An 11755-nucleotide genomic window follows, 5' to 3' on the forward strand; every position below is an offset into this window, starting at 1 on the left:
CTGACCCTCCGACAGTGCGGCACTCCCTCAGCACTGACCCTCCTACAGTGCGGCACTCCCTCAGCACTGACCCTCCGACAGCGCAGCACTCCCTCCGTACTGACCCTCCGACAGCGCAGCACTCCCTCAGTACTGACCCTCCGACAGTGCAGCACTCCCTCAGTACTGACCCTCTGAAAGTGCGGCACTCCCTCAGTACTGACCCCCCGACAGTGTAGCACTCCCTCAGCACTGACCCTCCGACAGCGCAGCACTCCCTCAGTACTGACCCTCTGACAGTGCAGCACTCCCTCAGTACTGACCCTCCGATAGTGTAGCACTCCCTCAGCACTGACCCTCCGACAGTGTAGCACTCCCTCAGTACTGACCCTCCGACAGTGTAGCACTCCCACAGCACTGACCCTCCGACAGTGTGGCACTCCCTCAGCACTGACCCTCTGAAAGTGCGGCACTCCCACAGTACTGACCCTCCGACAGTGCGGCACTCGCTCAGTACTGACCCTCCGACAGTGCGGCACTCGCTCAGTACTGACCCTCCGACAGTGCGGCACTCCCTCAGCACTGACCCTCCGACAGTGCGGCACTCCCTCAGCACTGACCCTCCGACAGTGCGGCACTCCCTCAGTACTGACCCTCTGACAGTGCTGCACTCCCTCAGTACTGACCCTCCGATAGTGTAGCACTCCCTCAGCACTGACCCTCCGACAGTGCAGCACTCCCTCAGTACTGACCCTCCGACAGTGCAGCACTCCCTCAGTACTGACCCTCTGACAGTGCAGCACTCCCTCAGTACTGACCCTCTGAAAGTGCGGAACTCCCTCAGTACTGACCCCCCGACAGTGCGGCACTCCCTCAGCACTGACCCTCCGACAGTGTAGCACTCCCTCAGCACTGACCCTCCGACAGTGTAGCACTCCCTCAGTACTGACCCTCCGACAGTGCGGCGCTCCCTCAGCACTGACCCTCCGACAGTGTAGCACTCCCTCAGCACTGACCCTCCGACAGTGCGGCACTCCCTCAGTACTGACCCTCCGACAGTGCAGCACTCCCTGAGCACTGACCCTCCGACAGTGCGGCGCTCCCTCAGTACTGACCCTCCGACAGTGCGGCGCTCCCTCAGCACTGACCCTCCGACAGGGTAGCACTCCCTCAGTACTGACCCTCCGACAGTGCGGCGCTCCCTCAGCACTGACCCTCTGAAAGTGCGGCACTCTCTCAGCACTGACCCTCCGACAGTGCGACGCTCCCTCAGTACTGACCCTCTGAAAGTGCGGCACTCCCTCAGTACTGACCCTCTGACAGTGCGGCACTCCCTCAGTACTGACCCTCCGACAGTGCGGCACTCCCTCAGCACTGACCCTCCGACAGTGCGGCACTCCCTCAGTACTGACCCTCTGACAGTGCGGCACTCCTCAGCACTGACCCTCCGACAGTGCAGCACTCCCTCAGTACTGACCCTCCGACAGTGCAGCACTCCCACAGTACTGACCCTCTGACAGTGCAGCACTCCCTCAGTACTGACCCTCTGAAAGTGCGGCACTCCCTCAGTACTGACCCCCCCGACAGTGCGGCACTCCCTCAGCACTGACCCTCCGACAGTGTAGCACTCCCTCAGTACTGACACTCCGACAGTGTAGCACTCCCTCAGTACTGACCCTCCGACAGTGTAGCACTCCCTCAGCACTGACTCTCCGACAGTGTAGCACTCCCTCAGCACTGATCCTCCGACAGTGTGGCACACCCTCAGCACTGACCCTCTGAAAGTGCGGCACTCCCACAGTACTGACCCTCTGACAGTGCGGCACTCCCTCAGAACTGACCCTCCGACAGTGCGGCACTCCCTCAGCACTGACCCTCCGACAGTGCGGCACTCCCTCAGCACTGACCCTCCGACAGTGCAGCACTCCCTCAGTACTGACCCTCCGACAGTGCAGCACTCCCTCAGTACTGACCCTCTGACAGTGCAGCACTCCCTCAGTACTGACCCTCTGAAAGTGCGGCACTCCCTCAGTACTGACCCCCCGACAGTGCGGCACTCCCTCAGTACTGACCCTCCGACAGTGCGGCACTCCCTCAGCACTGACCCTCCGACAGTGTAGCACTCCCTCAGTACTGACACTCCGACAGTGTAGCACTCCCTCAGTACTGACCCTCCGACAGTGCTCCACTCCCTCAGCACTGACCCTCTGACAGTGCGGTACTCCCTCAATACTGACCCTCTGACAGTGCGGTACTCCCTCAATACTGACCCTCTGACAGTGCGGCACTCCCTCAGTACTGACCCTCCGACAGTGCGGCACTCCCTCAGCACTGACCCTCCGACAGTGCAGCACTCCCTCAGTACTGACCCTCCGACAGTGCAGCACTCCCTCAGTACTGACCCTCTGACAGTGCAGCACTCTCTCAGTACTGACCCTCTGAAAGTGCGGCACTCCCTCAGTACTGACCCCCCGACAGTGCGGCACTCCCTCAGCACTGACCCTCCAACAGTGCAGCACTCCCTCAGTACTGAACCTCCGACAGTGCGGCACTCCCTCAGTACTGACCCTCCGACAGTGCGGCGCTCCCTCAGTACTGACCCTCCGACAGTGAGGCGCTCCCTCAGTACTGACCCTCCGACAGTGTAGCACTCCCTCAGTACTGACCCTCCGACAGTGTAGCACTCCTCAGTACTGACCCTCCGACAGTGCTCCACTCCCTCAGCACTGACCCTCTGACACAGCGGTACTCCCTCAATACTGACCCTCTGGCAGTGCGGTACCCCCTCAGTACTGACCCTCTGACAGTGCGGCACTCCCTCAGCACTGACCCTCCAACAGTGCGGCGCTCGCTCAGCACTGACCCTCTGAAAGTGCGGCACTCCCTCAGTACTGACCCTCTGACAGTGCGGCACTCCCTCAGTACTGACCCTCCGACAGTGCGGCTCTCCCTCAGCACTGACCCTCCTACAGTGCAGCACTCCCTCAGTACTGACCCTCTGACAGTGCGGCACTCCCTCAGTACTGACCCTCCGACAGTGCGGCACTCCCTCAGCACTGACCCTCCGACAGTGCGGCACTCCCTCAGCACTGACCCTCCGACAGTGCAGCACTCCCTCAGTACTGACCCTCTGACAGTGCAGCACTCCCTCAGTACTGACCCTCTGAAAGTGCGGCACTCCCTCAGTACTGACCCCCCGACAGTGCGGCACTCCCTCAGTACTGACCCTCCGACAGTGCGGCACTCCCTCAGCACTGACCCTCCGACAGTGCGGCACTCCCTCAGCACTGACCCTCCGACAGTGTAGCACTCCCTCAGTACTGACACTCCGACAGTGTAGCACTCCCTCAGTACTGACCCTCCGACAGTGCTCCACTCCCTCAGCACTGACCCTCTGACAGTGCGGTACTCCCTCAATACTGACCCTCCGACAGTGCGGTACCCCCTCAGCACTGACCCTCTGACAGTGCGGCACTCCCTCAGTACTGACCCTCTGAAAGTGCGGCACTCCCTCAGTACTGACCCTCTGACAGTGCGGCACTCCCTCAGTACTGACCCTCCGACAGTGCGGCACTCCCTCAGCACTGACCCTCCGACAGTGCAGCACTCCCTCAGTACTGACCCTCCGACAGTGCAGCACTCCCTCAGTACTGACCCTCTGACAGTGCAGCACTCCCTCAGTACTGACCCTCTGAAAGTGCGGCACTCCCTCAGTACTGACCCCCCGACAGTACGGCACTCCCTCAGCACTGACCCTCCAACAGTGCAGCACTCCCTCAGTACTGACCCTCCGACAGTGCGGCACTCCCTCCGTACTGACCCTCCGACAGTGCGGCGCTCCCTCAGTACTGACCCTCCGACAGTGAGGCACTCCCTCAGTACTGACCCTCCGACAGTGTAGCACTCCTCAGTACTGACCCTCCGACAGTGCTCCACTCCCTCAGCACTGACCCTCTGACAGTGCGGTACTCCCTCAATACTGACCCTCTGGCAGTGCGGTACCCCCTCAGTACTGACCCTCTGACAGTGCGGCACTCCCTCAGCACTGACCCTCCAACAGTGCGGCGCTCGCTCAGCACTGACCCTCTGAAAGTGCGGCACTCCCTCAGTACTGACCCTCTGACAGTGCGGCACTCCCTCAGTACTGACCCTCCGACAGTGCGGCTCTCCCTCAGCACTGACCCTCCGACAGTGCGGCACTCCCTCAGCACTGACCCTCCGACAGTGCGGCACTCCCTCAGTACTGACCCTCCGACAGTGTGGCACTCCCTCAGTACTGACCCTCCTACAGTGCGGCACTCCCTCAGTACTGACCCTCTGACAGTGCGGCACTCCCTCAGCACTGACCCTCCGACAGTGCAGCACTCCCTCAGTACTGACCCTCCGACAGTGCAGCACTCCCTCAGTACTGACCCTTTGACAGTGCAGCACTCCCTCAGTACTGATCCCCCGACAGTGTAGCACTCCCTCAGTACTGACCCTCCGACAGTGTAGCACTCCCTTAGCACTGACCCTCCGACAGTGCTGCACTCCCTCAGCACTGATCCTCCGACAGTGTGGCACTCCCTCAGCACTGACCCTCTGAAAGTGCGGCACTCCCACAGTACTGACCCTCCCTCAGTACTGACCCTCCGACAGTGCGGCACTCCCTCAGCACTGACCCTCCGACAGTGCGGCACTCCCTCAGTACTAACCCTCTGACAGTGCGGCACTCCCTCAGCACTGACCCTCCGACAGTGCAGCACTCCCTCAGTACTGACCCTCCGACAGTGCAGTACTCCCTCAATACTGACCCTCTGACAGTGCAGCACTCCCTCAGTACTGACCCTCTGAAAGTGCGGCACTCCCTCAGTACTGACCCCCCGACAGTGCGGCACTCCCTCAGCACTGACCCTCCGACAGTGTAGCACTCCCTCAGTACTGACCCTCCGACAGTGCGGCACTCCCTCAGTGCTGACCCTCCGACAGTGCTCCACTCCCTCAGCACTGACCCTCTGACAGTGCGGTACCCCCTCAGCACTGACCCTCCGACAGTGTAGCACTCCCTCAGCACTGATCCTCCGACAGTGTGGCACTCCCTCAGCACTGACCCTCTGAAAGTGCGGCACTCCCACAGTACTGACCCTCTGACAGTGCGGCACTCCCTCAGTACTGACCCTCCGACAGTGCGGCACTCCCTCAGCACTGACCCTCCGACAGTGCGGCACTCCCTCAGTACTGACCCACTGACAGTGCGGCACTCCCTCAGTACTGACCCTCTGAAAGTGCGGCACTCCCTCAGCACTGACCCTCCGACAGTGTAGCACTCCCTCAGCACTGACCCTCCGACAGTGCAGCACTCTCTCAGTACTGACCCTCCGACAGTGCAGCACTCCCTCAGTACTGACCCTCTGACAGTGCAGCACTCCCTCAGTACTGACCCTCTGAAAGTGCGGCACTCCCTCAGTACTGACCCTCTGAAAGTGCGGCACTCCCTCAGCACTGACCCTCCGACAGTGTAGCACTCCCTCAGCACTGACCCTCCGACAGTGCAGCACTCTCTCAGTACTGACCCTCCGACAGTGCGGCGCTCCCTCAGCACTGACCCTCCGACAGTGTAGCACTCCCTCAGTACTGACCCTCCGACAGTGCGGCACTCCCTCAGCACTGACCCTCCGACAGTGCGGCACTCCCTCAGTACTGACCCACTGACAGTGCGGCACTCCCTCAGTACTGACCCTCTGAAAGTGCGGCACTCCCTCAGCACTGACCCTCCGACAGTGTAGCACTCCCTCAGCACTGACCCTCCGACAGTGCAGCACTCTCTCAGTACTGACCCTCCGACAGTGCAGCACTCCCTCAGTACTGACCCTCTGACAGTGCAGCACTCCCTCAGTACTGACCCTCTGAAAGTGCGGCACTCCCTCAGCACTGATCCTCCGACAGTGTGGCACTCCCTCAGCACTGACCCTCTGAAAGTGCGGCACTCCCACAGTACTGACCCTCTGACAGTGCGGCACTCCCTCAGTACTGACCCTCCGACAGTGCGGCGCTCCCTCAGCACTGACCCTCCGACAGTGTAGCACTCCCTCAGTACTGACCCTCCGACAGTGCGGCGCTCCCTCAGCACTGACCCTCTGAAAGTGCAGCACTCCCTCAGTACTGACCCTCTGACAGTGCGGCACTCCCTCAGTACTGACCCTCCGACAGTGCGGCACTCCCTCAGCACTGACCCTCCGACAGTGCAGCACTCCCTCAGCACTGACCCTCCGACAGTGCAGCACTCCCTCAGTACTGACCCTCTGACAGTGCAGCACTCCCTCAGTACTGACCCTCTGAAAGTGCGGCACTCCCTCAGTACTGACCCCCCCGACAGTGCGGCACTCCCTCAGTACTGACCCTCCGACAGTGTAGCACTCCCTCAGCACTGACCCTCTGAAAGTGCGGCACTCCCACAGTCCTGACCCTCTGACAGTGCGGCACTCCCTCAGTACTGACCCTCCGACAGTGCGGCACTCCCTCAGCACTGACCCTCCGACAGTGCGGCACTCCCTCAGCACTGACCCTCCGACAGTGCAGCACTCCCTCAGTACTGACCCTCCGACAGTGCAGCACTCCCTCAGTACTGACCCTCTGACAGTGCAGCACTCCCTCAGTCCTGACCCTCCGACAGTGCAGCACTCCCTCAGTACTGACCCTCCGACAGTGCGGCACTCCCTCAGCACTGACCCTCCGACAGTGCGGCACTCCCTCAGTACTGACCCTCTGACAGTGCGGCACTCCCTCAGCACTGACCCTCCGACAGTGTAGCACTCCCTCAGTACTGACCCTCCGACAGTGTACCTATGAACCAATGATAGTGCAGGCTGATGTGAATCTATTGTTCCCACAGTGAGTGAGGAGGAGGTCGAAGACCTGGTGGATGATGTGCAGGATATTCATCTCTGAGCTACAGCCCACAACCGGTATGTCCTCATTCACCCTAGGAGTCAATTAGCAGGCCCCAGAGCCCCATCGTGACCTGTCCTGGGGTCTGTTTGATGGGGGACAGTGTAGAGGGAGCTTTACTCTGTATCTAACCCCGTACTGTCCCTGTCCTGGGAGAGAGTGGTGGGGGACAGTGTCATGGGACATTCCCTTGCAGTTTAAAAGATTAGAGGGAACCTCCCTCTGTATCTGACACCTCCCAGTGACTCATACAAGTCATAGAGATGTACAGCACAGAAACAGACCCTTCGGTCCAACCCGTCCATGCCGACCAGATATCCCAACCCAATCCAGTCCCACCTGCCAGCACTTGGCTCGTATCCCCCCAACCCCTTCCTATTCATATACCCATCCAGATGCCTCTTAAATGTTGTCATTGTACCAGCCTCCACCACTTCCTCTGGCAGCCCATTCCATACACGTACCACCCTCTGTGTGAAAACGATGCCCCTTAGGTCTCTTTTATATTTTTCCCCTCTCACCCTAAACCTATGCCCCTCTAGTTCTGGACTCCCCCACCCCAGGGAAAAGACTTTGCCTATTTACCCTATCCACACCCCTCATGATTTTATAAGGTCACCCCTCAGCCTCCGACGCTCCAGGGAAAACAGCCCCAGCCTTTTCAGCCTCTCCCTGTAACTCAAACCCTCCAACCCTGGCAACATCCTTGTAAACCTTTTCTGAACCCTTTCAAGTTTCACAACATCCTTCTGATAGAAAGGAGACCAGAATTGCACGCAATATTCCAAAAGTGGCCTAACCAATGTCCTGTACAGCCGCAACATGACCTCCCAGCGGTTTTGTTACGTGATGTCATGTCCTCTTCCTCGTTTTGTTGCAGGCTCCAGACCTGAAGGTTACTGAGGTGGACCGTCTAACCATCTCCCCTGCTGGACATCGGCCGTACCTCTCTCCCGCTCCCTGAGTGACGTCCCCTCTTTGGGTGGGATTCAAGGGGGGGAGGGGGGGAGGGTGGGACCGACAGTGATCCATCGATGGCCTTGCAGTGGGCCGCAATGGCGGTTGGACCAGACAACGTGGTGCTGCGAGCGGGAGCACGTTGACTGAGTCTCCGGTGTGAACCAGCTCAATTCTCGACCAACCCCCCTCCCCATCCCCATTCGCCATTTCCACCTGTGTTCATTTCCTTGCTGTTGGTTCTCACCCTCTGCCCTGTCTGGGGGCGCCCGGGAGGAAGGGTCGACTCGGAGTCTGTGCGACCTTCGCCCCTTGTGGAGGTTTCCAGCTTGGCCAAGAGTTCGCAAACCCGACTCGCGTTCTTACGTCGTCCTTCCCAAAGGACTACAACTGGGTACCACTTACACACCCCGACATTTCTGCGCCTCTCCACCCAATTTGTTTTCACTTTACGTCGGCATTTTGTTTGGTCCCCTTTAACCTGAGACAGGAGCCTGAGGTGTTCGGCCTAACAAATCTTGGACCTGCGTTGCTGCCAACTTTTGTGAGCTCTCGCCTGTGTACATTTTCTTTCGCTGAGACCCTCGGTGAGGGTGGGGGCTACGAAATTACGTCGCAGCTTCGAGAAGCATCGGACGCATCACCCCTCCAGCCCTCGCGACAGGCCCGAGGTCGGGCCTCGTTGACAACTTTTAATAAAGTTTCAATGCCATTTAATCCCTTGTCTCTTCCTAACTAAAAAAACAAATGGGAAATCCCAACCCCCCCCCCTCAAGACCCCATGGGGTCAAAACATGCAGCCCTCTTACAATTGTCAACCTTACTCCTCTTGGTTGTTGGGACTTAGACATTGTGAGCCATCCCTAGTTGCGTCGTTCCCTCACCCCCACCCCGCCCCAAAAGAAGCCACCATCTTGGACGGCTGCAGCTCCCTCATGGGCGCAATGGAGTTGAGGACTACTTTCCCGGGGGGTGGGGGGGGAAGCTGTTGGACAAAGGGTGGGCAAACACGCGGCCGAAATGGCAGTTGGGCTCTCAACGGAATTAACCGCTGACAGAGGAGGTGAGTGAGGGACCACAAGGTGCCGTCGGCTCACGCGCGTCGCTCTCGGAAGGTGGCGGCATCCAGTCGGAGGAGGGTTGGCGAAGCGAGCGGGGAACCCTGAGCTTCCCAAACCGAGGCACTGAGCGCAAAATCATGGACGCCCACGGCAGGCCTGAATCAACCTCTGATCAGGCCTGAACACGCCCCCCACCCCCCCCCCTCCAACACCACTGGGGCCATGTCTCCGGTTCTGATTACCCCCTCCCCACCAACACCTCCCCCACTCACTCACTTCAGGAAGGAGGTGAGTGTCCCTCAAGAGGGAGATTTGACCAGAACGGTCCCCGGGGTGGTGAGGGTGCGGGGCGGGGTAAACGATGGATTTTAGCTGCGAGGTCAAGGGTCGGAGAAGCTATGGAGGGGGGGGGGCGGGGGGCGCGCCATTTCCACCCAGAGAGGAGGAGATGGGATGGGGGCGGGGGAGATTTGACGGAGGCGGTTGCCACGGCGACAGGTTCCGATAGGGTTGGGAGAGAGAAGCTGGGTCTCATTGGCTGATGGGACGAGGACTGGGGAAGGAAGGGAGGGGAGGGGAGGAGGGGAGGGGAGGTGGGGGGGAAGCACGGATTGGAGGTGGGAGGGAGATTGACTCCCTCGCTGAGCGGTCGTGAGCTGGAAGTCGTTCTCCCTGGGTGGTGGGGAGGCGTTGAGTGATTTCGATAGGCGACTTGGATGACTCAGGTCAGGGTGGGTTGCCCTGGTGAAGGGCATTTGCCCGAAACGTTGACTCTCCTGCTCCTCGGAGGCCGCCTGACCTGCTCGACTCTGGGCGCTTGACGGAGGTGGAGGGAGAGGGGATGAGGTCGGGGCACAGTTCAACCCTTCGACAGCGGAACCTCTGAACCCCATCCGTCCATCTATCATCGGATTGGGCTACGCCAGAGCGGGGGAAGCTGTGGTCTCTGCTAGTCCGGGGAAGAAATCTGGCCTCAGCCTCCCTCAACGTCTGCACACAAACCCTTTCCTTCGAGACCAAATCAATAAAAAATAGCATTTCAGAAAGGTTTCTCAAGGTAGACTGGTTAGCAAGGTTACACCTCATGGAATACAGGGAGAACTAGCCAATTGGATACAGAACTGGCTCAAAGGTAGAAGACAGAGGGTGATGGTGAAGGGTTGTTGTTCAGACTGGAGGCCTGTGACCAGTGGAGTGCCACAAGGATCGGTGCTGGGCCCTCTACTTTTTGTCATTTATATAAATGACTTAGAGGCGAGCATTAGAGGTATACTTAGTAAGTTTGCAGATGACACCAAAATTGGAGGTGTAGTGGACAGCGAAGAAGGTTACCTCAGAGTTTACACTGGGACCTTGATCAGATGGGCCGAGGAGTGGCAGATGGAGTTTAGATTAGATAAATGCGAGGTGCTGCATTTTGGAAAAGCAAATCAGAGCAGAACTTATACACTTAATGGTAAGGTCCTAGGGAGTGTTGCTGAACAAAGAGACCTTGGAGTGCAGGTTCATAGCTCCTTGAAACTGGAGTCACAGGTAAATAGGATAGTGAAGAAGGTGTTTGGTATAAAACATAGAACATTCCAGCACAGTACAGGCCCCTCAATGTTGCATCGAATTGTGGAACCAATCTGAAGCCCATCTAACCTACACTATTCCATTATCATCCATATGTTTATCCAATGCCCATTTAAATGCCCTTAAAGTTGGCGAGTCTCCTACTGATACAGGCAGTGCGTTCCACACCCCTCCTATCTCTGAGTAAAGAAACTACCTCTGACATCTGTCCGATATCTGTCACCCCTCAATTTAAAGCTATGCCCCCTCGTGCTAGCCATCACCATCTGAGGAAAAAGGCTCTCCCTGTCCAACCCGATCTAACCCTCTGATTATCTTATATGTATCAATTAAGTCACCTCTCAACCTTCTCTCTAATGAAAACAGCCTCAAGTCCCTCAGCCTTTCCTCGTAACACCTTCCCTCCATACCAGGCAATGTCCTGCTTTCCTTTATTGGTCAGAGTATTGAGTACAGGAGTTGGGAGGTCATGTTGCGGCTGTACAGGACATTGGTTAGGCCACTGTTGGAATATTGCATGCAATTCTGGTCTCCTTCCTATCGGAAAGATGTTGTGAAACTTGAAAGGGTTCAGAAAAGATTTACAAGGGTGTTGCCAGGGTTGGAGGGTTTGAGCTACAGGGAGAGGCTGAACAGGCTGGGGCTGTTTTCCCTGGAGTGTCGGAGGCTGAGGGGTGACCTTACAGAGGTTTATAAAATCATGAGGGGCATGGATAGGATAAATAGACAAGGTCTTTTCCCTGGGTTGAGGGAGGCCGGAACAAGAGGGCATAGGTTTAGGGTGAAAGGGGAAAGGGACCTAAGGGGCAACCTTTTCACACAGAGGGTGGTGCGTGTATGGAATGAGCTGCCAGAGGAAGTGGTGAAGGCAAAAAATACTGCTGGAAACTAAAATAGACAGGCAGGCAGGAGGCTGGGAGAACACAGCAAGGCAGGCAGCATCAGGAGGGACAGGCAGGCAGCTGGGGGAACGCAGCAAGGCAGGCAGCGTCAGGAGGGACAGGCAGGCGGCTGGGGGAACACAGCAAGGCAGGCAGCATCAGGAGGGACAGGCAGGCGGCTGGGGGAACGCAGCAAGGCAGGCAGCGTCAGGAGGGACAGGCAGGCGGCTGGGGGAACGCAGCAAGGCAGGCAGCATCAGGAGGGACAGGCAGGAGGCTGGGGGAACGCAGCAAGGCAGGCAGCATCAGGAGGGACAGGCAGGCGGCTGGGGGAACGCAGCAAGGCAGGCAGCATCAGGAGGGACAGGCAGGAGG

At 58.5% G+C, this 11755-nt stretch overlaps 1 protein-coding gene across 4 annotated transcripts in view; it reads left to right on the top strand.

The window, feature by feature from the left end:
* LOC122546658 (RAS guanyl-releasing protein 2-like) overlaps positions 1-8580 on the top strand; it is a 129882-nt gene extending 121302 nt beyond the window's left edge. For all 4 annotated transcript variants that reach the window (XM_087983696.1, XM_087983695.1, XM_087983692.1 and 1 more), the window contains 2 exons: positions 6851-6923; positions 7787-8580. In XM_087983696.1, the coding sequence (XP_087839822.1) occupies positions 6851-6906 (56 nt within the window). In that variant the 3' untranslated portion in view covers positions 6907-6923; positions 7787-8580. The remainder of the gene's footprint in view (positions 1-6850; positions 6924-7786) is intronic.
* The last annotated feature ends 3175 nt before the right edge of the window (positions 8581-11755 follow it).

This window comes from Chiloscyllium plagiosum, unplaced genomic scaffold (assembly GCF_037043375.1).
Source record: "Chiloscyllium plagiosum isolate Xiang-an unplaced genomic scaffold, Cpla_swu_hap1 HiC_scaffold_46, whole genome shotgun sequence".
Taxonomy (NCBI): Eukaryota; Metazoa; Chordata; class Chondrichthyes; order Orectolobiformes; family Hemiscylliidae; genus Chiloscyllium; species Chiloscyllium plagiosum.